Raw genomic sequence first — 27,501 nt, 5'->3', positions numbered from 1 at the left:
AGTAATTATAACGTCATAACGAGTCAAGCAAAAAAAAAAAAAAAAGTACAATTGAGAGGAATATGTTAGTTAATTTTAGAGAAAAACGATTGTGCATATTTTTTTTGGTCATAAAGTTAATTTACAAAAATCCCTATTTAGTCATATCCAATACCAGGTGTATCAAACTCCATTCTTTGAATGAATGTATTACAATTATACACTTCAACAGCGATTACTACTCCTGCTCCTGGGACATCAATGATTACACATTGGAACTATGCAATAGACTGGAAACATGATTTTAAGTACAGGCTGATTTGTAATTCATATATACAGAATAAAAAACAGTATATCCTGCCAGCACGCCCACAAGCGAGCCACTCAGGCAGAGAAAATGATGTGTGGAAGAGAGTGAGGAACGAGATGGGAGTAACAATACAGGCCATTTGCTCTGAGACCGGCATAATAATATAATGAAATAAAGCAGGGAGCAGGTTTTCGAACCCTCAACATTCTAGCCCCGAAGTCAAGCACGCTAGCGACTGTGGCCCAAATGTTTTGATTGTGGCTAAAAACACTTCATCAATTGGAAGCTTTAATGTGGAAAGGAGGAAAAATAATAATTATTCGTTTTTCACAAGCAGGATGGACTATTAGCTGAACAATAGCTAGGTGTGAACCCCCCCCCAACTTGAGTTAGGTGTGAAATTCCCCCCCCCCCCAACTTGCAACAAATCATTTGTATCTTTCCACATCTACCTACACACGGTTAATGTTCTGAAGAAAAAAGAATACATATTTTTATTCCATGTGTAACTCTGTGTTGTTGTATGTGTCGAACTGCTTTGCTTTATCTTGGCCAGGTCGCAGTTGTAAATGAGAACTTGTTCTCAACTGGCCTACCTGGTTAAATAAAGGTGAAATAAAAAATAAAATAAAAATACAGCCAAATAGAGCCTGAATTCGAACCAGGGACTGTAGTAAAGACTCTTGCACTGAGATGCAGTGCCTTAGACTGCTGCCACTCAGAAGCCATGACCAATATATATATATATATAAATCCACAAAAGTTTCTTCAACTGTCTTCTGACTGTAATTAGAGCGATGTTGATGTCGTGCCGTGACGCCAGCAGATTACAGACTGCCATATGATGATCGCTCATCATCTTCATGAATATAAGCAAGTGATGTCTGCTACATAATCAAGTTAGGTTTCTCCAGAAATAAATAATTCTAAATAACAAACAGGCTTTATTTACAAATTAGTGAGAATGTCTCACCCCATGTTCAAGAATTGCCCTTTTTCTCGCTCACTCTAGATTAAATGAAAACGAAATCTCCAAAATATCGTTACTCTTTCAACAAAGCGATTATTAATATGAATTAATTTATAATTATATAAAAGCCCCTTACATATTCTCAGATATTCTCACAGATCCTAACGTAAAATGTCCCGTAGATATTAATATAGAGTACTCCAATCTTCTAAATGTAATTATTGGCGGAGAGACATCATTGAAAAAAAATATTTGTAGATATACTGTTAAAAATGGTGTAGGTCTTATTTATTTAAAGAGCATATTGAAGTTAGAAGCAAAAGCCTACAACTATTTTAGCACCGTTTCGCGCTGCTCTGAGACAAGCATGGGGACTCCGAGACAAGCCTACTCCTTCCTCCCTGTCGGGGATAGCCACAGGAGGACAACAATTCGAGTTTTTCTGTCAGTGATGTAGGATTTGATAGGAGTGAAGCCAAATCCTAGCTGGCTTCCATTGACATTTTTTTATTTATTTGGTGCACCAGGACCATTCAACAGTTGAGCTTGCTCAGTTTAGCGCCACGCCAATTTTTTGCTCGCTGGCTTCCCTTTCCTTCAATGCTAAGGGCTGCAACAATGTCATACTCGTTTTGACCAGACAGCATCAGATAGATGGCCTTCACATAGAGACAGGGGCGCTGTTTCCCTCGCTCTGATGCTGTCTCCTTTGAGATACATTCAACCTCTTGCGAATTGAAGGAAAAGTATGAAACAAGAGAGAGAGAGAGACGAAAGATAAATTATATATTTTTTGTATTTTTTTCTTGGTCCATTTTTTGGGGAAGCCTTGCTTACCTTGGCACCCATGAATACACGCCACTGCACAACAGATTGAATAAACTGGAATGACTATGCCACTCACAGTTACACAAAAAGAGTAGTGAGTAAATCACGCCCAGAGTTGTGAGTTTTTATAGTTTTGTACTTAAGAGTTTTGAAACTATACAACTTACATCTGAATTATATGCCAAAGGGATTGAAGAAAACTGTAATCTTCAATAGACAAACAGACAAATTCTTACCATCATCCTCACTAACACCCTTACTAACACCCTGTCTCTCCTTCTCCTCTCTCTCTCTCTCTCGCTTCACCTCATCCCTCCATACATTTATATCAGATATACCTGCTGCGTGAGAGAGAGAGGGAGAGGGGGTGGAGAGATGGAGGGTGCAGGGAGAGAGGTTGGAGAGAGAGAGCGGAGTAGGCTGAGGGCACATGTAGGAGGCACCCAGGGAGATGGAGAGTGAGATAGAGAAAGGGGGGCGGAGGAGAGAGAGAGATAGAGCAAACCAAACATGCATAAAGCACATAGGGAGAGAGAGAGAAGAACAATCACGATAGGGCTAGCATGTTAGCACACACACATACAGTTGATATATGTACTCTTCTGGCACAGCCACCCCTCATAGCCTGGTTCCTCTCTAAGTTTCTTCCTAGGTTCTGGCCTTTCTAGGGAGTTTTTCCTAGCCACCATGCTTCTACACCTGCATTGCTTGCTGTTTGGGGTTTTAGGCTGGGTTTCTGTACAGCACTTTGAGATATCAGCTGGTGTAAGAAGGGCTTTATAAATACATTTGATTTGACTTGAAGTCGGAAGTTTACATAAACCTTAGCCAAATACATTTAAACTCAGTTTTTCACAATCCCTGACATTTCATCCTAGTAAGAATTCCCTGTCTTAGGTCAGTTAGGATCACCATTTTATTTTAAGAATGTGAAATGTCAGAATAATAGTAGAGAGAATGATTTATTTCAGTTATTATTATTTTCATCAAATTCCTAGTGGGTCAGAAGTTTACATACACTCAATTAGTATTTGGTAGCATTGCCTTGAAATTGTTCAACTTGAGTCAAACATTTCGGGTTGCCTTCCACAAGCTTCTCACAATAAATTGGGTGAATTTTGGCCCATTCCTCCTGACAGAGCTGGTGTAACTGAATGAGGTTTGTAGGCCTCCTTGCTCGCACACGCTTTTTCAGTTCTGCTCACACAATTTATATAAGACTGAGGTCAGGGCTTTGTGATGGCCACTCCAATACCTTGACTTTGTTGTGATGTTGTCCTTAAGCCATTGTGCGACAACTTTGGAAGTATGCTTGGGGTCATTGTCCATTTGGAAGACCCATTTGCGACCAAGCTTTAACTTCCTGACTGATGTCTTGAGATGTTGCTTCAATATATCCACATCATTTTCTTTCCTCATGATGGCATCTATTTTGTGAAGTGCAACAGTCCCTCATGCAGCAAAGCACCCCCAAAACATGATGCTGCCACCCCCGTGTTTCACGGTTGGGATGGTGTTCTTCGGCTTGCAAGCCTCCCCCTTTTTCCTCCAAACATAATGATGGTCATTATGACCAAACAGTTCTATTTTTGTTTCATCAGACCAGAGCACATTTCTCCAAAAAGTATGATCTTTGTCCCCATGTGCAGTTGCAAACCGTAGTCTGGCTATTTTATGGCGGTTTTGGAGCAGTGGCTTCTTCCTTGCTGAGTGGCCTTTCAGGTTATGTCGATATTGGACTCGTTTTACTGTGGATATAGATACTTTTTGTACCTGTTTCCTCCAGCATCTTCACAAGGTCCTTTGCTGTTGTTCTGGCATTGGTTTGTACTTTTTGCACCAAAGTACGTTCATCTCTAGGAGACAGAACGCGTCTCCTTCCTGAGCGGTACGATGGCTGCGTGGTCCCATGATGTTTATACTTGCATACTATTGTTTGTACAGATGAGCATATTACCTTCAGGTGTTGGACGACTTGTGGAGGTCTACAATTTTTTTGTTGTTGAGGTCATGGCTGATTTCTTTTGATTTTCCCATAATGTCAAGCAAAGACGCACTGAGTTTAAAGGTAGGCCTTGAAATACATCCACAGGTACACCTCCAATTGACTCAAATGAGGTCAATTAGCCTATCAGAAGCTTCTAAAGCCATGGCATAATTTTCTGGAATTTTCCAAGCTGTTTAAAGGCACAGTCAACTTAGTGTATGTACACTTCTGACCCACTGGAATTGTGATACAGTGAACTATAAGTTATATAATCTGTCTGTAAACAATTGTTGGAAAAATGACTTGTGTCATGCACAAAGTAGATGTCCTAACCGACTTGCCAAAACTATAGTTTGTTGACAAGAAATGTGTGGAGTGGTTGAAAACTAGTTTTAATGACTCCAACCTAATGTGTATGTAAACTTCCGACTTCAACTGTATATGTGATGGAGAAGAGACTGCTCTGTATGTTGAGTTTGAGTGAGAGAGAAAGAGAGAAGAAAGAAGAAGAATTATTGAAAAAACTACCCCCAAAAAGGCCTGTGGTGCTGATGGTATTTTAAATGAAATGATCAAATATACAGACCACAAATTCAAATTGGCTATGCTCAAACTCTTCAACATTATCCTCACTGCAGGTATTTTCCACGATATTTGGAACCAAGGATTGATTCAACCAATCTATAAAAATGGAGACAAATTTGACCCAAATAATTACAGAGGAATTTGCATTAACAGCAACTTGGGGAAAATTCTCTACAGTATTATAAATAGCAGACTACACCATTTCCTTGACGAACACAACGTCCTGAGCAGGAGCCAGATTGGATTTCTAAAAAATGATCGTACAACAGACCACATTTCCACCCTCCACACTCTAATTGACAAACAAGTAAACCAAAACAAAGGCAAAATCTACTCGTGTTTTGTAGACTTCAAGAAAGCATTTGATTCAATTTGGCACGAAGGTCTTTTTTATAAACTAATAGAAAGTGGCATTGGAGGGAAAACATATGATGTTATTAAATCATTGTACACTAAAAACAAATGTGCGGTTAAAATTGTCAACAAGTAAACAGACTTCTTCTCTCAGGGACGGGGAGTGAAACAGGGCTGCCCAATAAGTCCAACACTATTTAACATCTACATTAATGAATTGGCAAAAACAGAAGAAGAATCGGAAGCACCTGGTCTCACCCTTCACAACACTGAAATCAAGTGTCTGCTGTACGTAGATGACCTGGTGCTGCTGTCTCCAACTAAAGAGGGTCTGCTGTACGCAAATGACCTGGTGCTGCTGTCTCCCACTAAGGAGGGTCTGCTGTGACGTAGATGACCTGGTGCTGCTGTCTCCCACTAAGGAGGGTCTGCTGTAGACAGATGACCTGGTGCTGCTGTCTCCCACTAAGGAGGGTCTGCTGTAGACAGATGACCTGGTGCTGCTGTCTCCCACTAAGGAGGGTCTGCTGTAGACAGATGACCTGGTGCTGCTGTCTCCCACTAAGGAGGGTCTGCTGTAGACAGATGACCTGGTGCTGCTGTCTCCCACTAAAGAGGGTCTGCTGTAGACAGATGACCTGGTGCTGCTGTCTCCCACTAAGGAGGGTCTGCTGTAGACAGATGACCTGGTGCTGCTGTCTCCCACTAAAGAGGGATTAGAGCAGCACCTAGATCGTCTTCACAGGTTCTGTCAGACCTGGGCTCTGACCGTTAACCTAAAAAAAACTAATATAATGATATTCCAAAATAGGTCTGGAAATCAGGATGACAAATATAAATTCTATTTGGACACAGTTCTATTAGAACTCACCAAAAACTACACGTATCTAGGTCTAAATATCAGCAACACAGGTAGCTTTCACATGGCTGTGAATGAGCTGAGAGACAAAGCAAGAAGAGCATTCTATGCCATTAAAAGGAACATTAAAATCGAAATTCCAATTAGAATCTGGCTCAAAATGTTCCAATCGGTTATAGAACCAATTGTTCTATATGGCAGTGAAGTATGGGATCCACTCTCTAATAATGAATTCATCAAATGGGACAAACATCCAATTGAAATACTGCATGCAGAGTTTTGGAAGACTGTATTGCAAGTGCAAAGAAAAACTCCAAATAACGCATGTAGAGCAGAATTGGGTCAATACCCCCTCCTCATTCGAATAGAAAAAAGGGCCATCTGTCACGTCCTGACCAGTATAAGGGGTTATTGGTTATTATAGTTTGGTCAGGACGTGGCAGGGGGTATTTGTTTTATGTGGTTCGGGGTTTTATGGGATATGTATTTATGTAAGAGGGGTGTTTGATTTATGTGTTCCGGGGTTTTTGGGTAATGTTCTTGTTTTGTATTTCTATGGTTTTCTATGTTGTGTATTTCTTTGTTGGCCTGGTGTGGCTCTCAATGAGGAACAGCTGTACATCGTTGTTTCTGATTGAGAGTCATACTGAGGTAGCCTGTTTTCACCTGTCCCTTTGTGGGAAGTTGTTGTTGTACTGCTGTGTGTTAGCCTGCAACACTGTTCGTTCGATCGTTTTCTTTGTTACATATTCTATTAAAGTTAAGATGAGTACTCGACCCACTGCGCCTTGGTCCATGATGTACGACGACCGTTACAGAACTTCCCACCACCAACGGACCAAGCAGCGGGCCCAGGAAGAGGAAGGATCCTGGGCCAGGGAGTGAAGGGAGTGGAGTACATTTTGAACATGGGAGGAGGTAATGGTTGGGGACAAGACCCTGCCATGGAAACAGGTGGAGACAGCGAGGGAGGAACGGCGAAAGTGGAGCGAAGAGCGGGCCCAACGTAGGATGTATGAGAGGCAGCCCCAATAATTTTTTTTGGGGGGGCACACGGACAGATCGGCAAAGCTGAGGATGGAACCAGAGCCCAGTCCAACTCGTCCTGTTCCTGCTCCTCGCACTAGCCCTGAGGTGCGTGTTTCCAGTCTGGTACCTCCAAAGCCAGCACCACGCACCAGGCCTCCAGTGCGCAGTCCCCGTCCAGAGCTTCCGGCGACAGTACCCCGTCCAGAGCTTCCGGCGACAGTACCCCGTCCAGAGCTTCCGGCGACAGTACCCCGTCCAGAGCTTCCGGCAACAGTGCCCCGTCCAGAGTGTCCGGAAACAGTGCCCCGTCCAGAGTGTCCGACGACAGTTCCCCGTCTAGAGACGGCCCACAGTCCGGAACCGAGTGAGACGGCCCACAGTCCGGAACCGAGTGAGACGCCCTACAGTCCGGAGCTCACAGAATCGTCCTTCTGCCCGAGGTCTACAGCGACATGCCTCAGCCAGAGGTATTCAGGGGGGGTGGACAGGTTAGGTGGTGGACTAAGGCCAGAGCCTGAGCCACCTCCACAGTAGGTTAGGTGGGGGACTAAGGCCAGAGCCTGAGCCACCTCCACAGTAGGTTAGGGGGGGACTAAGGCCAGAGCCTGAGCCACCTCCACAGTAGGTTAGGTGGGGGACTAAGGCCAGAGCCTGAGCCACCTCCACAGTAGGTTAGGTGGGGGACTAAGGCCAGAGCCTGAGCCACCTCCACAGTAGGAGGATTGGGGAGGGGGGGTGTAGCACGGGAACCGTCGGTGACGGCAGCCACCCTCCCTTCCCTCCCTTTAGTTTGGGGGGGTTTATTTTGTGTTTATTTTTGTGAGGTGCATCCGGGGTCTGCACCTTTGAGGGGGGGGGGGGGGGGGTACTGTCACGTTCTGACCAGTATAAGGGGTTATTTGTTATTGTAGTTTGGTCAGGACGTGGCAGGGGGTATTTGTTTTATGTGGTTCGGGGTTTTATGGGATATGTATTTATGTAAGAGGGGTGTTTGATTTATGTGTTCCGGGGTTTTTTGGGTAATGTTCTTGTTTTGTATTTCTATGGTTTTCTATGTTGTGTATTTCTTTGTTGGCCTGGTGTGGCTCTCAATCTGGAACAGCTGTACATCGTTGTTGCTGATTGAGAGTCATACTTAGGTAGCCCAGTTTTCACCTGTCCCTTTGTGGTAAGTTGTTGTTGTACTGCTGTGTATCAGCATGCAACACTGTTCTTTCGATCGTTTTCTTGTTTTGTTTGTTACGTGTCTCTATTAAAGTTAAGATGAGCACTCAACCCGCTGCGCCTTGGTCCATGATGTACAACGACCGTTACACCATCAAATTTTACAACCATCTAAAAACAAGTGACCCCAAAACATTCCATCACACAGCTCTACAATGTCAAGAGATGAAACCAGAGAAGAGTCCCCTCAGCCAGCTGGTTCTGAGGCTCAGTTCACTAACCCAAACCAACCCCATAGAGCCTCAGGACAGCACTCAGAAAATCTGGCCCAACAAAATCATCACAAAAGAAAAATAAAAATATATCACCTATTGGAAAGACACCACAAAAAATCTAAGTAAACTTCAATGCTATTTGTCTCTAAACAGACAGTACATGGTGGCAGACTATCTGACCACTGTGACTGATAGAAAACTGAGGAAAACACTGACTAGGTACAGACTCAGTGTGAACAGTCTGGCTATAGAGACTGGTCGTCACAGACAAACCTGGCTGCCCAGAGAGGACAGGCTGGCTGCCCAGAGAGGACAGGCTGGCTATAGAGACCGGTCGTCACAGACAAACCTGGCTGCCCAGAGAGGACAGTCTGGCTATAGAGACCGGTCGTCACAGACAAACCTGGCTGCCCAGAGAGGACAGTCTGGCTATAGAGACCGGTCGTCACAGACAAACCTGGCTGCCCAAAGAGGACAGGCTGTGCTCACTCTTCTCCAGGGGAGAGGTAGAGACAGAGCTGCATTTCCTATTACACTGTGACAAATACTCAGACCTAAGAGAATATTTCTTTCCCAAAATTATAATTCAATACAAAAAATTTGAAACTATAAAATATGAAGAAAAAATCTAATATTTATTAGGTGAAAAGCCAAAATGTGCAGTTTTGGCAGCCAAATATGTGTCCTCCTGCCACAACCTGAGGGCGAGTCAGTGAAAAGTGTAATGTGGATAATATTTCCCATGTAGTTTTGTTTTGTCTTTCATACCAGGTCATGTGTCTTCTCAGTCATGTTGACACTGGTCTACTACCACTCGCTTTAATGTGTTGTTCTGATTAATATTGTTGTTGTAGTTGTTGTTAATGGTAATCCCATGTTCACTACTACTATTATTATTGCTGTTGGTCCCACCATTTATTTATATATAAATATATATTTGTTATTTTTCTATATGTATACTTTGACAATGTAAGTAATAATCAACTTGCCATGTCAATAAAGTCAATTGAATTGAGTGTGTGTGTGTGTGTGTGTGTGAGAGAGAGAGAGAGAGAGAGAGAGAGAGAGAGAAACCGTCTGTATAACCATGTGTATAAACTCTGGATGACTGACAGGGGGCGCTGTATTGAATCCATCGTGCAGCCATCTTGGTACTCTATAGTTGTAAAATATGTTTTGGAAGATATAGAAATATAATTTCTTAATGTCTATATTCGTTTTTGACACGTTTATTCTATTACAGACACCTTAATGCAAACGTTAATTATATTATGTTAATGATTTGTATGTTTAGTTTTGTTTAAAACAGGCGTGCGATGATTAAAGTATAGTTTTTAGAGAGCAACGTCACTGTCCCCAATACAACAACAGAAATAGGCTACTTAAATACAGGTAACTTTGTCCTTGAAATGTTTAATTAAAATACTGTAGAATTATATTCATTCGAGAACTGCTCCAACTGGGGATTGCCAATACGGCCGGCCAGTGGCTTCAAGGCCTCTCAATGACCAATACATAACATCAGCAATCCAGGGTTTATACACATCATTGGACATGATCCATTACCGCTCTAACTGCGGACCTGTCGCTCTTCAGAACACACGTCTCTTCGGTCCAACATGATCAACTAGAGGACCGCAGTTTTGGTTTCCACCGTCATCACTATATGTTAGCTCCAAACGTCAAGAGAGTTTGTTTGGAGAGAAAGAAACAATATATATGTCCTCTGACTCACTGGAATAAGCCGAGCCACCACATGCAACCCCCTCCTCCTCCTCCTCCTCCACCTCCTTCTCCTTCTGTAGCTGGAAGAATTGTGACGGCATTTGGGAAAAGCCAGTGAGAAGAGCTGCGAGGAGCTGCAGAATGGCGGAGGGCGGCGGCAGGTGCAGTGGATCTGGGATGCTGAACGGGGACCGCGGGGGATGGACCAACTAATCATCCAGCCGCACGTTCTGCCAGCATACAGAAACCACGCCGTGACAGATCTGGATTTAGGCTATTCTATCTTCAGGAAATATTAAGACTGCGATGAACTTCACCACTACGAGATGTAAGGGGAAATATATGCAACATTTTTAGGCAAATTTATGAAATGGTTAAAATCTGTCTTGAAGGATATATCGCGCCGTGCTCCTAATTAATGAGCTTGTCACATTTGCTACGAGCGAGGCGAGACACTAGGCACTATTACCAATGCCATCATTTAAATTACTTGACATCTACACTATAACTAAGTCCTCTATAGGCTTTACATTTAATCGTGACGTATTAGTGTGTAAATCCGTTGGAGACATTAGTGGCTGGGATGATTGTATCGGTGGTTTTGTCGCCGTGGCGTGACGGTGTCTGTCGGTGTGTGTTCAGAGCCCCGAGCTGTTCCATGCCGCATCTCGACACCACAGCAGCCTGCGCGCCTCAGAGCTTACGGAATAACGGGATATAGTACTGTGCTGGGGACTGGATCGGTGTCGCCGCCGGTGCACCGGAACAGGCCACCTTGCACTCTACCGGCTGGAGAAAAGCACTACAACATTAAGCAGCGGGGTTCCTCACTAGAAGATCTGTCATATTTTTTTTCTCTCTTGTTAAACGGATTGGAACTCCACGCTTAAGACAAATTGGGGGTTATTCGATCATATGGAGAGAGAGAGGATCAATAATTATTTCCTCACGTCTTCTCCTTCTCCTTCTTCTTCTCCTCTTTCTTCTCCTTCTTCTTCCTCTTCTTCTCCTCTTTCTTCTCCTTCTCCTTCTTCTTCTCCTTCTCCTCCTTCTTCTTCTTCATCCCTGCAGCACAAGCAAGAAGAACTGTCGAGGCAGTTTCTTGTTTCTCTTCTACAGCATTGGACAAAGAATGCTTCAATCTACGGAACAGACATGGACAAGAGATACACAGGATCCTTGTTGCCACGGAGAAGAACAAGGAGCACATGAATAGGTATCTCTTCCTCAAGATGCTGATGGAATGTTCTGACAAGGCATGAGGAAAGGTCTTCAGGAAGTTTAACCTGTGAATAGTCAAAGATTAGCATACTGACAATCCTTAGTGATATAGTTTAAATAGGCTGATAGACACACAGAGGGACCAGTAGAATAGGTTTGTAGAGAGTGTGCGTGCGTGTGTGTGTGTGAGAGAGAGAGACAGAGAGAGAGAGAGTGGGAGGGAGGGAGGGAGGGAGGGAGGGAAAAGAAGGGAAGGGGGGGACTTGGTTGGAGTGTGAGTTGAGATGTGCCTCAATCCTTGTAGAGTAAATTGAATGAAATGGTGACGAAAACTACAGGGAAATACCTTGGTGGCGTAGTTAATGAGTAACGTGTATTGTGTAATCAACCATTTGCCACAGTGAGAAGGCTGCTCTGGTGATGTGGCTCCTGGCTAGGTGATGTGGCTCCTGGCTAGGTGATGTGGCTCCTGGCTAGGTGATGTGGCTCCTGGCTAGGTAATGTGGCTGCTGGCTAGGTGATGTGGCTCCTGGCTAGGTGATGTGGCTGCTGGCTCCGGTGATGTGGCTCCTGGCTAGGTGATGTGGCTCCTGGCTAGGTAATGTGGCTGCTGGCTAGGTGATGTGGCTCCTGGCTAGGTGATGTGGCTCCTGGCTAGGTGATGTGGCTGCTAGCTCCGGTGATGTGGCTCCTGGCTAGGTGATGTGGCTCCTGGCTAGGTGATGTGGCTCCTGGCTAGGTAATGTGGCTGCTGGCTAGGTGATGTGGCTCCTGGCTAGGTGATGTGGCTCCTGGCTAGGTGATGTGGCTCCTGGCTAGGTGATGTGGCTCCTGGCTAGGTGATGTGGCTCCTGGTTAGGTGATGTGGCTGCTGGCTAGGTGATGTGGCTGCTGGCTAGGTGATGTGGCTCCTGGCTAGGTGATGTGGCTCCTGGCTAGGTAATGTGGCTCCTGGCTAGGTGATGTGGCTGCTGGCTAGGTGATGTGGCTCCTGGCTAGGTGATGTGGCTCCTGGCTAGGTGATGTGGCTCCTGGCTAGGTGATGTGGCTCCTGGCTCCTGGCTAGGTGATGTGGCTCCTGGCTAGGTGATGTGGCTCCTGGCTAGGTGATGTGGCTGCTGGCCAGGTGATGTGGCTGCTGGCTAGGTGATGTGGCTCCTGGCTCGGTGATGTGGCTGCTGGCTCGGTGATGTGGCTCCTGGCTAGGTGATGTGGCTCCTGGCTAGGTGATGTGGCTGCTGGCTAGGTGATGTGGCTCCTGGCTAGGTGATGTGGCTCCTGGCTAGGTGATGTGGCTCCTGGCTGTGGCTCAGGTGATGTGGCTCCTGGCTAGGTGATGTGGCTGCTGGCTAGGTGATGTGGCTGCTGGCTAGGTGATGTGGCTCCTGGCTAGGTGATGTGGCTCCTGGCTAGGTAATGTGGCTCCTGGCTAGGTGATGTGGCTGCTGGCTAGGTGATGTGGCTCCTGGCTAGGTGATGTGGCTCCTGGCTAGGTGATGTGGCTCCTGGCTAGGTGATGTGGCTCCTGGCTAGGTGATGTGGCTGCTGGCTAGGTGATGTGGCTCCTGGCTAGGTAATGTGGCTGCTGGCTAGGTGATGTGGCTGCTGGCTAGGTGATGTGGCTCCTGGCTAATGGTGATGTTGACAGCTAGATTCTGAATATTACAGGATTTCTACTGTTCTAAAGCTGGAACCCACCAGGAATAGAAAATACAGAATACAATTTTACTGGTTAGAACAAGCTTACAGTAGTTTCAGCCTCAGATGCAGAAGGACAGAGAGAGAGAGAGGGAGAGACAAGAGAGAAAGAGGGAGAGACGAGAGAGAGGGAGAGACAGAGAGAGGGAGAGACAGAGAGAGGGAGAGACAGAGCAGATGGAGAGACAGAGAGAAGGGGGGGGGGTGTGAGACAAAGAGAGAGAAAGAGAAACAGAAAGAGAGAGACAGGCATCTATGACTCAAAAAGGAGGGAACATGTACAGAGACAGAGACAAAAGGTAAAACAGAATTTAGAACTCCACACATTCACCCAGAGTAGACACTCCAAACACACTATTTGTCTTTTTGGTATCAAACTCCTCCTGTCTTTTTGTTATTGTTGCCATTTCCTTGGAATGGATAACACAGAGAAGGGAGATCTCCTGGAACTCTTTTCCATGAGGAATGACTCACCAGATTACAAAAAAAAAAAAAAACAACAGTGGATCCTTGTTGACCTGTTTGTTTGTGAGATAAACTGTCATATAATAATATAACTTCTTGAGCATGTGCTCAAGGATCTCTCATTTAAAGATAAGACAGAGAAATCCTCATTTATCTGCTGATCAGTGACAGAACAGACAAAACCGTCATGTTCATTTTTTCCTTTCTTCTTTTTGAATAGATACAGATTCCAAGATGACCCTATTCAAGAAGTGTTCAAAGGGGACCAGGGATGACCAAGTGAAAGAGTTGGACCCCTTTACTTTTCTTCCACGGAACATGTTCTTCCTGTCTGTCCTTTTCGATAAGGGCCCCTGTTCTTCTTCTTCTTCTTCTTCTTTGGAAATAACAGACTATTATAGGAAGACTATTTGACTTGGTGACGTTGTGTTATATGATTTCAGAAGATGGGACTCTGACCCCTTCAAGATCACCTGACCTGATTGGACCAACCAGATGTTCGAGGCGCCAGCCGACGTCTCTGGCAGGGCAAAACCAGGAACTATAACGTTGTGATCCTCTAGAGGGATCTTTTTAAAGTCACCCCTCTCCCCCCCACTTTCTTCTGGTGGGGGGGAGGGCATAGCAGTTAGCCTATCACAGCTCAGGACTTGTCCCTTCAATAGCCAGTTAGCCTATCACAGCTCAGGACTGGTCCCTTTGTTAGCTTGTTAGCCTATCACAGCTCAGGACCGGTCCCTTTGTTAGCTTGTTAGCCTATCACAGCTCAGGACTTGTCCCTTCAATAGCCAGTTAGCCTATCACAGCTCAGGACTTGTCCCTTCAATAGCCTGTTGGCCTATCACAGCTCAGGACTGGTCCCTTCGTTAGCCTGTTAGCCTATCACAGCTCAGGACTGGTCCCTTTGTTAGCCTGTTAGCCTATCACCTGTGAGATTACTGAGACCAGGACCAGACCGGCAGCATGGATGCTAGTCAGGGTCACGGCCAGGGCAGCCCAGAGAGCACTAACCGGGCCGTGGAGTACCTCCTGGAGCTCAACAACATCATAGAGAACCAGCAGAAGCTCTTGGACACCCAGAGGCACCGTATTGATGAGCTAGAGGTCCAGTTAGACCGACTGGCCCAGGAGAATAAAGACCTACGGCTAGACCACCAGCGACCTTTACCCCCTCAACCCCCACCGCCACCCTGCCCCCCGCCGCAACCCGCCAACAAAACTAGCCACACAGCCATACCCTCCGTACAAGTCCGCCCGGTTCAGTCCCAGTCCTATAGTAGTACCAGAACCAACACTACAGCCATACCCTCCGTACCAGTCCGCCCGGTTCAGACCCAGTCTTATTACAGTACCAGTACCAACACTACAGCCGTACCGGCCCCCGTACCCACGGTACCTGTATGGGATAAACACACCCCTCAAACCCCCAAGACCCCACACCGTACACCCCAAACCCCCAAACAAACCCCCGTCACCACCCAGACCCCCCGTACCCCACAGACCCCTAAACGGACACCCCACATGCGTCTGACGCGGACCATCTCGACCGGGACAGGGACCAGCTTCGTGGAGATGGAGAAGGAGAGATTGAACAGGATGGAGAAAGAGAGGACAGAGAGACTTAATAGTTCCACCTTGGGAAACCCCACCAGCCACCCACACAGCCACAGACAGTAAGTCATTACGTTTAACTTTCAGTGTGTGTGTGTGTGTGTGTGTGTGTGTGTGTGTGTGTGTGTGTGTGTGTGTGTGTGTGTGTCTGTTACCTTTTAGACCACAGACAGTAAGTCATTACGTTTACCTTTCATGTGTGTGTGTGTGTGTGTGTGTGTGTGTGTGTGTGTGTGTGTGTGTGTGTGTGTGTGTGTGTGTGTGTGTGTGTGTGTGTGTGTGTGTGTGTGTGTGTGTCTGTTACCTTTTAGACCACAGACAGTAAGTCATTACGTTTACCTTTCAGTGTGTGTGTGTGTGTGTGTGTTACCTTTAAGAGCACAGACTCCACTGCTAAACAGTTAGCATGGTGTTTCAAGCTACCTGACAAAACGGGCTGGACGGTACACCGTATTTTACTGTAAACAGGTATTGATACACGGACCGGTTTTGTGTTTTTTACTTTACCTTCTATAACTGTATTTCAATGTTTGGTTTGTTAAATGTGACATCTAACCCTTTGTAAAATCAAGGAGATTTGAGTCGCGAACAGCTTCTTGCTGTTCACTCTTCAGTCTGCAGTGATCAGATAGATGCAACAAGAGGTTGGTAACAACAATGCTGCGGTAAGACTTGGAGCCAGAGTTTAATAAATAAAATAAAAATCACGGTATTTTACAAATGTTCCATCCTGAGAATAAATCACTTTTCTCCCGGGTAACTCGGTATTTCCTGCCAAAACTGGAAGTGTCATTCAAAAGCATTATGAAATATATAAATAGGCCACTTTCGGGATTGGATTAGAGCTTTGATAGAACATTCAAACCTGAAGCTACCTGAGCCTGATGAGACATATATTTAATACATTTAATGAGTCCAAGCCCCCCCCAAAAAAAACTAAATGATTGTGCTGTTATCCAATACATACTGTAGCTAGCTATATGCTCTCTGGGGTAAACACATTAAACTAGCTCCAGTAGGCTAATCTTTTGGAGTGTGAACTGTATTATACTGTATTGTATTATACTGTATTGTATTATACTGTATTACTGTACTATATTGTATTATACTGTATTATATGGACTGGAATTAGGCACATGGTTCAAATCATGGTAAAGCAGGTGGAGATCATGGGATTTTGGTGCAGCACATGCGGCCTACAAAGTCAAAAAGTATAGGCTAGCGAATTTGATTTACATTTTTTATATATAATAGGTCCTATTTGTATAATTAGTAGGCTGACACGTATATACCTTTCATAACATCTCCCCTAATGTTATTAGCCTACCTCCTCTTTCTCTATTGTTGCTTCATTCCTTCCTCACTTTCCACAGTTACATGAAATACGTTTCGTTGTCCTTATCTTTCGTTGTCCTTAACTAATGACATCCAGGCTGCTGGCTTTCACTTCTCTTCACGAAGATGTAATAGTTATGGGTCTGAATAACTAAGTACTATAGCCATACCGCCATCGCCAAGTTCACTCTTCTTTCAAACTACTCATCATTTCTATTGACTGCTGTATTTAACATTCAGCAAACAAGAGCTTGCTTACTTCTTCTAATAGTCTATTGGTATAAGAAATGCAAGAAAAAAAAAAACAATCTCCAGCAAGCTATTCTAGTCTCGATTTTCCTGCATGGGACTCCAAGAGCTAAGGAACGTTTTTTAAGGAGAGGCCAGCGGAGCACAGGTGCTTTGGGTATTGCGCAAGAGATAGAGGATATAAGTTAGAAGCTTGTTATGCATAACACATTGTTAATTAACTAAATATGAGGCTAATACTGCATTGAATATATTACCTGAAAGAGGTAAGCTAGGATTATCTATATACAGTTGAAGTCAGAAGTTTAGATACACTTTAGCCAAATACAGTCTTTCACAATTCCTGACTTTTAATCCTAGTAAAAATTCCCTGTCTTAGGTAAGTTAGGATCACCACTTTATTTTAAGAATGTGAAATGTCAGAATAATAGTAGAGAGAATTATTTATTTCAGCTTTTATTTATTTCATCACATTCCCAGTGGGTCAGAAGTTTACATACACTCAATTAGTATTTGGTAGCATTGCCTTTAGATGGTTTAACTTGGGTCAAACGTTTCGGGTAGCCTTCCACAAGCTTCTCACAATAAATTGTGTGAATTTTGGCCCATTCCTCCTGACAGAGCTGGTGTAACTGAGTCAGGTTTGTAGGCGTCCTTGCTCGCACACGCTTTTTCAGTTCTGCCCACAAATTTTCTATGGGATTGAGGTCAGGGCTTTGTGATGGCCACTCTAATACCTTGACTTTGTTGTCCTTAAGCCATTTTGCCACAACTTTGGAAGTATGCTTGGGGTCATTGTCCATTTGGAAGACCCATTTGCGACCAAGCTTTAACTTCCTGAATGATGTCTTGAGATGTTACTTCAATATATCCACATAATTTTCCTACCTCATGATTCCATCTATTTTGTGAAGTGCACCAGTCCCTCCAGCAGCAAGGCACCCCCACAACATGATGCTGCCACCCCCGTGCTTCACGGTTGGGATGGTGTTCTTCGGCTTGCAAGCCTCCCCCTTTTTCCTTCAAACATAACGATGGTCATTATGGCCAAACAGTTCTCTTTCTACCAAAAGTACGATCTTTGTCCCCATGTGCAGTTGTAAACCATAGTCGGGATTTTTTATGTCGGTTTTGGAGAAGTGGCTTCTTCCTTCCTTCCTTCCTTCCTTCCTTCCTTCCTTCCTTCCTTCCTTCCTTCCTTCCTTCCTTCCTTCCTTCCTTCCTTCCTTCCTTCCTTCCTTCCTTCCTTCCTTTCAGGTTATGTCGATATAGGACTCGTTTTACTGTGGATATAGATACTTTTGTACCTGTTTCCTCCAGCATCTTCACTAGGTCCATTTCTGTTGTTCTGGGACTGATTTGCACTTTTCGCACCAAAGTAGGTTCGTCTCTAGGAGACAGAACGCGTCTCCTTCCTGAGCGGTATGACGGATGCGTGGTCCCATGGTGTTATACTTGCGTTCTATTGTTTGTACAGATGAACGTGGTACCTTCAGGCGTTTGGACATTACTCCCAAGAATGAACCAGACTTGTGGAGGTCTAAAAAAAAATTCTGAGGTCTTGGATGATTTCTTTTGATTTTCCCATGATGCCAAGCAAAGAGGCACTGAGTTTGATGGTAGGCCTTGAAATACACAGGCACACCTCCAATTGACTCAAATGATGTCAATTAGCCTATCAGAAGCTTCTAAAGCCATGACATATTTTGTCTGGAATTTTACAAGCTGTTTAAAAGCACAGTCAACTTAGTGTATGTACAGTGCCTTGCGAAAGTATTTGGCCCCCTTGAACTTTTTGACCTTTTGCCACATTTCAGGCTTCAAACATAAAGATATAAAACTGTAATTTTTTGTGAAGAATCAACAACAAGTGGGACACAATCATGAAGTGGAACGAAATTTATTGGATATTTCAAACTTTTTTAACAAATAAAAAACGGAAAAATTGGCCAAGCAAAATGATTCAGCCCCTTTACTTTCAATGCAGCAAACTCTCTCCAGAAGTTCAGTGAGGATCTCTGAATGATCCAATGTTGACCTAAATGACTAATGATGATAAATAGAATCCACCTGTGTGTAATCAAGTCTCCGTATAAATGCACCTGCTCTGTGATAGTCTCAGAGGTCCGTTTAAAGCGCAGAGAGCATCATGAAGAACAAGGAACACACCAGGCAGGTCCGAGATACTGTTGTGGAGAAGTTTAAAGCCGGATTTGGATACAAAAAGATTTCCCAAGCTTTAAACATCCCAAGGAGCACTGTGCAAGCGATAATATTGAAATGGAAGGAGTATCAGACCACTGCAAATCTACGAAGACCCGGCCGTCCCTGTAAACTTTCAGCTCATACAAGGAGAAAACTGATCAGAGATGCAGCCAAGAGGCCAATGATCACTCTGGATGAACTGCAGAGATCTACAGCTGAGGTGGGAGACTCTGTCCATTGGACAACAATCAGTCGTATACTGCACAAATCTGGCCTTTATGGAAGAGAGGCAAGAAGAAAGCCATTTCTTAAAGATATCCATAAAAATTGTCGTTTAAAGTTTGCCACTAGCCACCTGGGAGACACACCAAACATGTGGAAGAAGGTGCTCTGGTCAGATGAAACCAAAATCGAACTTTTTGGCAACAATGCAAAACGTTATGTTTGGTGTAAAAGCAACACAGCTCATCACCCTGAACACACCATCCCCACTGTCAAACATGGTGGTGGCAGCATCATGGTTTGTGCCTGTTTTTCTTCAGCAGGGGCAGGGAAGATGGTTAAAATTGATGGGAAGATGGATGGAGCCAAATACAGGACCATTCTGGAAGAAAACCTGATGGAGTCTGCAAAAGACCTGAGACTGGGACGGAGATTTGTCTTCCAACAAGACAATGATCCAAAACATAAAGCAAAATCTACAATGGAATGGTTCACAAATAAACATATCCAGGTGTTAGAATGGCCAAGTCAAAGTCCAGACCCGAATCCAATCGAGAATCTGTGGAAAGAACTGAAAACTGCTGTTCACAAACGCTCTCCATCCAACCTCACTGAGCTCGAGCTGTTTTGCAAGGAGGAATGGGCAAAAATTTCAGTCTCTCGATGTGCAAAACTGATAGAGACATACCCCAAGCGACTTACAGCTGTAATCGCAGCAAAAGGTGGTGCTACAAAGTATTAACTTAAGGGGGCTGAATAATTTTGCACGCCCAATTTTTCAGTTTTTTATTTGTTAAAAATGTTTGAAATATCCAATAAATTTCGTTCCACTTCATGATTGTGTCCCACTTGTTGTTGATTCTTCACAAAAAATTACAGTTTTATATCTTTATGTTTGAAGCCTGAAATGTGGCAAAAGGTCGAAAAGTTCAAGGGGGCCGAATACTTTCTGAAGGCACTGTAAACTTCAGACCCAATGGAATTGCGATACAGTGAATTATAAGTGAAATAATCTGTCTGTAAACAATTGTTGAAAAAATTACTTGTGTCATGCACAAACTAGATGTCCTAACCGACTTGCCAAAACAATAGTTTGTTAACAAGAAATTTGTGGAGTGGTTGAAAAACGAGTTTTAATCACTCCAACCTAATATGTATGTAAACTTTCGACTTCAACTGTCTAGGGCTATATTTCAATCTAGAACAGGATGATCTATTTTTTGGATGCAATTTGAATGGAATTGATGGACAGAGAGAAGGACTGTGACAGAGTGCTCACGCGTGGACTGATTTAAAGCAACGATATTCGAGTGATAGACTGTTTTTAATCTCTGCAGCTGCAATAAAAACATATATATATTTACAATTAAAAAACAACAAGGTGACCCCCGAAAGCCAGATGGAGATGGTAAATTAGACGCCGTTCAGTCTTTATTGTAGCAGAGACTACGCTGCAACAAAATGTTTATTTTTTAATTGTTTTATTTCACCTTTATTTAACCAGGTAGGCTAGTGGAGAACAAGTTCTCATTTACAACTGCGACCTGGCCAAGAATAAAGCAAAGCAGTTCGACACATACAACGACACAGAGTTACACATGGAATAAACAAAACATACAGTCAATAATACAGTAGAAAAAGTCTATATACAGTGTGTGCAAATGAGGTAAGATAAGGGAGGTAATGTAGGCCAACCTGTCATAAGAAAACAAGTTCCCATGATGAGATGATACTGTAAATCCACATGCATTGTGAACTGAGATGTACTGCCAGTCTGAGATGGGCTGTCAGTCTGAGATGGACTGCCAGTCTGTGATGGACTGTCAGTCTGAGATGGACTGCCAGTCTGAGATGGACTGTCAGTCTGAGATGGACTGTCTGTCTGAGATGGGCTGTCAGTCTGAGATGGACTGCCAGTCTGTGATGGGCTGTCAGTCTGAGATGGGCTGTCAGTCTGAGATGGACTGTCTGTCTGAGATGGGCTGTCAGTCTGAGATGGGCTGTCAGTCTGAGATGGACTGCCAGTCTGAGATGGGCTGTCAGTCTGAGATGGGCTGTCAGTCTGAGATGGACTGCCAGTCTGAGATGGGCTGTCAGTCTGGGATGGACTGCCAGTCTGAGATGGACTGTCTGTCTGAGATGGACTGTCTGTCTGAGATGGGCTGTCTGTCTGAGATGGACTGTCAGTCTGAGATGGACTGTCAGTCTGTGATGGACTGCCAGTCTGAGATGGGCTGTCAGTCTGTGATGGACTGCCAGTCTGAGATGGACTGTCTGTCTGAGATGGACTGTCTGTCTGAGATGGGCTGTCTGTCTGAGATGGACTGTCAGTCTGAGATGGACTGTCAGTCTGTGATGGACTGTCAGTCTGAGATGGACAGTCAGTCTGAGATGGGCTGTCTGTCTGAGATGGGCTGTCTGTCCCCACCTTGAGCGTTGACGATTCATCATGCAGAGGCCGTAGAGAAGACAGATTTAGACATATATCATTTAACAGTTCCATTTCACGCCATGCTGTTCATATAAATTATTTATAATAATTTATTGGTTTCTCACAGTTATTTATGCAGAAAAAAGGGAGTGGTTTTGGTCAATAAATCTCGATAATCGGGTTCCCACCATTCAACCCTAGTCAGAGCAAACGTAGCTAGCTATACAGCCTTGTGTAATGAACACGATGGGAGACAGAGAGCGGGTTTCAAGAGCAGGGCGCAGCTGGTGTTTATTTGCAAAGGACCACAGGAAGAGGCAGGTAGCTGGGTCCAGGGGCAGGCAGAAGGTCATACACAGGGGGTCCAACAAGACAACAGTACAGGCAGGGAAAAGGCTAGTAACGTAGTCCGGGAGATCAGGAAATAGGTAGATAACAGGAAATCTGATTGGCTAAGGTACAGGCAGGGAATAGGCAACAGCGCTCCAAATTGAAGTGTCACAAAACAAACAATACTTCACAATGATGCGGTGCAAAGAACTGAACTAAATAGTGTGTGATAATGACATACAGGTGTGTGAACAGGTGATTAGAATTCAGGTGATTGGGATCTGGAGAGTGAGCTGCTTTCATGGGGATCTAGGTGTTTGAGAGCTGGAAGTAGACATTACAGCCTGGTACCAGTGCTGTTGTACGCCTAGATCACCATGTTGTTTGTGCAACGGTATTTTCTAAATCAGAAAGGAACAGGCCAATCATGTATATATCAGATAGCTGACTATATGAGGTAACGTAACATCAAAATAGGGTCCCCTAGAAACACTGACTAACACACTTTGGTTCCTACCCTGTCAATAATTCCTCCCTGGTTTATGAATTCGTTGTCATGTCAAACAACAATGTATTCAACTATGAATTTGAATAATCATTCTATTTTTATGATTCCAACAATTTCCAATTATCTAGGCCTAGATGTTTTGCCCATATCACTTATCATGTTACAGGTATGTGTTGCCACCCTAGGGTCATGAACTACTCATAAAACATACCTAGAACTTGTATTATTCCAAAACATAAAATACCGTAAAATCGTCAAAAAATATTGTGATATATCACGATGTTATATATTTTTTGAAGTACTGTGTACACAGGTATGTTTCCTGTCAGAAGACTGGTCATTACATTTTAGTCATTTATCAGACACTCTTATCCAGAGCAACTATGGTTAAGTGCCTTGCTCAAGGGCACATTGACATATGTTTTCTTTCTCTCTCACCTTGTTGGCTCGGGGATTCAAACCAGCGACTATTCGGTTACTGGTCCAACGCTCTAACAGCTAGGCTACCTGCCACCCCCATTATCGTTCCTTTGGGCTATAAACTCCAGTTCACTGCTGAAAAAGGTTCTCAAGCACTTGTTCTACTAACTAACCAATAAGACATGATTAAAAGTCTGGAACAGACACGGTCTGTCATGGTTGATTGTTGTAAGGGGTGATGGTTAGCCACTAGAGAGATGTAGGCTATGTGATGTCCTCTGCTGGTGGAGGTTGGGTACGTACTGCTGTTGGTTGGCTTATGTGTGTTACATGGAGATGAGGAAGACAAGGAGAGGTCATTTGCTGCAATTGAAATACACTCCCACTTCTCAGAGAGGAAGAACCCTCTGTACATGTCCTCTGTTTTCTCAGATAGAAGGGGTGCTCCTCTCCTCTCCTCTCCTCTCCTCTCCTCTCCTCTCCTCTCCTCTCCTCTCCTCTCCTCGGCTCTCCTCTCCTCTCCTCGGCTCTCCTCTCCTCTCCTCTCCTCTCCTCTCCTCGGCTCTCATCTCCTCGACTCTCCTCTCATCTCCTCGGCTCTCCTCTCATCTCCTCTCCTCTCATCTCCTCAGCTCTCCTCTCATCTCCTCTCCTCTCATCTCCTCTCATCTCCTCTCCTCTCATCTCCTCTCATCTCCTCGGCTCTCCTCTCCTCGGCTCTCCTCTCCTCGGCTCTCCTCTCATCTCCTCGACTCTCCTCTCATTTCCTCGGCTCTCCTCTCATCCTCTCCTCTCATCTCCTCAGCTCTCCTCTCATCTCCTCGACTCTCCTCTCATTTCCTCGGCTCTCCTCTCATCCTCTCCTCTCATCTCCTCAGCTCTCCTCTCATCTCCTCGGCTCTCCTCTCATCTCCTCGGCTCTCCTCTCATCTCCTCTCCTCTCATCTCCTCAGCTCTCCTCTCATCACCTCGGCTCTCCTCTCCTCGGCTCTCCTCTCCTCAGCTCTCCTCTCCTCTCATCTCCTCGACTCTCCTCTCATCTCCTCGGCTCTCCTCTCATCTCCTCGACTCTCCTCTCATCTCCTCGGCTCTCCTCTCATCTCCTCGACTCTCCTCTCATCTCCTCGGATCTCCTCTCATCTCCTCGGCTCTCCTCTCATCTCCTCGGCTCTCCTCTCATCTCCTCGGCTCTCCTCTCCTCTCCTCTCATCTCCTCGGCTCTCCTCTCATCTCCTCGGCTCTCCTCTCCTCGGCTCTCCTCTCATCTCCTCGACTCTCCTCTCATCTCCTCGACTCTCCTCTCATCACCTCGGCTCTCCTCTCCTCGGTTCTCCTCTCCTCTCCTCGGCTCTCCTCTCCTCGGCTCTCATCTCCTCGACTCTCCTCTCCTCGGCTCTCCTCTCATCTCCTCGACTCTCCTCTCATCTCCTCGGCTCTCCTCTCATCTCCTCTCCTCTCATCTCCTCAGCTCTCCTCTCATCTTCTCGGCTCTCCTCTCATCTCCTCTCCTCTCATCTCCTCTCATCTCCTCGGCTCTCCTCTCATCTCCTCTCATCTCCTCGGCTCTCCTCTCCTCTCCTCGGCTCTCCTCTCCTCGGCTCTCCTCTCATCTCCTCGGCTCTCCTCTCATCTCCTCGACTCTCCTCTCATCTCCTCGGCTCTCCTCTCATCTCCTCGGCTCTCCTCTCATCTCCTCGGCTCTCCTCTCATCTCCTCGGCTCTCCTCTCCTCTCCTCTCATCTCCTCGGCTCTCCTCTCATCTCCTCGGCTCTCCTCTCCTCGGCTCTCCTCTCATCTCCTCGACTCTCCTCTCATCTCCTCGACTCTCCTCTCATCACCTCGGCTCTCCTCTCCTCGGTTCTCCTCTCCTCTCCTCGGCTCTCCTCTCCTCGGCTCTCATCTCCTCGACTCTCCTCTCCTCGGCTCTCCTCTCATCTCCTCGACTCTCCTCTCATCTCCTCGGCTCTCCTCTCATCTCCTCTCCTCTCATCTCCTCAGCTCTCCTCTCATCTTCTCGGCTCTCCTCTCATCTCCTCTCCTCTCATCTCCTCTCATCTCCTCGGCTCTCCTCTCTCTCTCGGCTCTCCTCTCATCCTCTCCTCTCATCTCCTCAGCTCTCCTCTCATCTCCTCGGCTCTCCTCTCATCTCCTCGGCTCTCCTCTCATCTCCTCTCCTCTCATCACCTCGGCTCTCCTCTCCTCGGCTCTCTCCTCTCCTCAGCTCTCCTCTCATCGACTCTCCTCTCATCTCCTCGACTCTCCTCACATCTCCTCGACTCTCCTCTCATCTCCTCGGCTCTCCTCTCATCTCCTCGGCTCTCCTCTCATCTCCTCGGCTCTCCTCTCATCTCCTCGGCTCTCCTCTCCTCTCCTCGGCTCTCCTCTCCTCGGCTCTCCTCTCCTCTCATCTCCTCGGCTCTCCTCTCATCTCCTCGGCTCTCCTCTCCTTGGCTCTCCTCTCATCTCCTCGACTCTCCTCTCATCTCCTCGACTCTCCTCTCATCTCCTCGACTCTCCTCTCATCACCTCGGCTCTCCTCTCCTCGGCTCTCATCTCCTCGACTCTCCTCTCCTCTCCTCGGCTCTCCTCTCCTCGGCTCTCATCTCCTCGACTCTCCTCTCATCTCCTCGACTCTCCTCTCCTCTCCTCAGCTCTCCTCTCCTCTCCTCTCATCTCCTCGGCTCTCCTCTCCTCTCATCTCCTCTCATCTCCTCGGCTCTCCTCTCCTCGGCTCTCCTCTCCTCGGCTCTCCTCTCATCTCCTCGGCTCTCCTCTCATCTCCTCGGCTCTCCTCTCATCTCCTCGGCTCTCCTCTCATCTCCTCGGCTCTCCTCTCATCTCCTCGGCTCTCCTCTCATCTCCTCGGCTCTCCTCTCCTCTCCTCTCATCTCCTCGGCTCTCCTCTCATCTCCTCGGCTCTCCTCTCCTCGGCTCTCCTCTCATCTCCTCGACTCTCCTCTCATCTCCTCGACTCTCCTCTCATCACCTCGGCTCTCCTCTCCTCGGTTCTCCTCTCCTCTCCTCGGCTCTCCTCTCCTCGGCTCTCATCTCCTCGACTCTCCTCTCCTCGGCTCTCCTCTCATCTCCTCGACTCTCCTCTCATCTCCTCGGCTCTCCTCTCATCTCCTCTCCTCTCATCTCCTCAGCTCTCCTCTCATCTTCTCGGCTCTCCTCTCATCTCCTCTCCTCTCATCTCCTCTCATCTCCTCGGCTCTCCTCTCCTCTCATCTCCTCTCATCTCCTCGGCTCTCCTCTCCTCGGCTCTCCTCTCCTCGGCTCTCCTCTCATCTCCTCGACTCTCCTCTCATTTCCTCGGCTCGGCTCTCCTCTCATCCTCTCCTCTCATCTCCTCGACTCTCCTCTCATCTCCTCGGCTCTCCTCTCATCCTCTCCTCTCATCTCCTCGACTCTCCTCTCATCTCCTCGGCTCTCCTCTCATCCTCTCCTCTCATCTCCTCAGCTCTCCTCTCATCTCCTCGGCTCTCCTCTCATCTCCTCGGCTCTCCTCTCATCTCCTCGGCTCTCCTCTCATCACCTCGGCTCTCCTCTCCTCGGCTCTCCTCTCCTCTCCTCAGCTCTCCTCTCATCGACTCTCCTCTCATCTCCTCGACTCTCCTCACATCTCCTCGACTCTCCTCTCATCTCCTCGGCTCTCCTCTCATCTCCTCGGCTCTCCTCTCATCTCCTCGGCTCTCCTCTCATCTCCTCGGCTCTCCTCTCCTCTCCTCGGCTCTCCTCTCCTCGGCTCTCCTCTCCTCTCATCTCCTCGGCTCTCCTCTCATCTCCTCGGCTCTCCTCTCCTCGGCTCTCCTCTCATCTCCTCGACTCTCCTCTCATCTCCTCGACTCTCCTCTCATCTCCTCGACTCTCTCATCACCTCGGCTCTCCTCTCCTCGGCTCTCCTCTCCTCTCTCTCGGCTCTCCTCTCCTCGGCTCTCATCTCCTCGACTCTCCTCTCATCTCCTCGACTCTCCTCTCCTCTCCTCAGCTCTCCTCTCCTCTCCTCTCATCTCCTCGGCTCTCCTCTCCTCTCATCTCCTCTCATCTCCTCGGCTCTCCTCTCCTCGGCTCTCCTCTCATCTCCTCGGCTCTCCTCTCATCTCCTCGACTCTCCTCTCATCTCCTCGGCTCTCCTCTCATCTCCTCGGCTCTCCTCTCATCTCCTCGGCTCTCCTCTCATCTCTCGGCTCTCCTCCTCTCCTCTCATCTCCTCGGCTCTCCTCTCATCTCCTCGGCTCTCCTCTCCTCGGCTCTCCTCTCATCTCCTCGACTCTCCTCTCATCTCCTCGACTCTCCTCTCATCACCTCGGCTCTCCTCTCCTCGGTTCTCCTCTCCTCTCTCGGCTCTCCTCTCCTCGGCTCTCCTCTCCTCGACTCTCCTCTCCTCGACTCTCCTCTCATCTCCTCGGCTCTCCTCTCATCTCCTCTCCTCTCATCTCCTCGGCTCTCCTCTCATCTTCTCGGCTCTCCTCTCATCTCCTCTCCTCTCATCTCCTCTCATCTCCTCGGCTCTCCTCTCCTCTCATCTCTCTCGGCTCTCCTCTCATCTTCCTCGACTCTCCTCTCATTTCGCTCGGCTCTCCTCTCATCCTCTCCTCTCATCTCCTCGACTCTCCTCTCATCTCCTCGGCTCTCCTCTCATCCTCTCCTCTCATCTCCTCGACTCTCCTCTCATCTCCTCGGCTCTCCTCTCATCCTCTCCTCTCATCTCCTCAGCTCTCCTCTCATCTCCTCGGCTCTC

The 27,501-nt window shown here is 46.4% G+C and overlaps 1 protein-coding gene across 1 annotated transcript in view; it reads left to right on the top strand.

Moving 5' to 3' along the window:
- The first annotated feature begins 9,959 nt into the window (after window positions 1-9,959).
- Window positions 9,960-27,501, top strand: part of LOC106572946 (IQ motif and SEC7 domain-containing protein 1) — a 203,699-nt gene continuing 186,157 nt past the window's right edge. Inside the window, exons 1-3 of the mRNA XM_045696518.1 lie at window positions 9,960-10,393; window positions 11,137-11,281; window positions 13,670-15,122. Coding sequence (XP_045552474.1) covers window positions 14,413-15,122 — 710 coding nt within the window. The 5' untranslated portion in view covers window positions 9,960-10,393; window positions 11,137-11,281; window positions 13,670-14,412. The remainder of the gene's footprint in view (window positions 10,394-11,136; window positions 11,282-13,669; window positions 15,123-27,501) is intronic.

This window comes from Salmo salar, chromosome ssa15 (assembly GCF_905237065.1).
Source record: "Salmo salar chromosome ssa15, Ssal_v3.1, whole genome shotgun sequence".
Lineage (NCBI taxonomy): Eukaryota > Metazoa > Chordata > Actinopteri > Salmoniformes > Salmonidae > Salmo > Salmo salar.
Note: the sequence above shows the minus strand (reverse complement) of the source record. Positions and strands in the feature narration are given on the sequence as shown.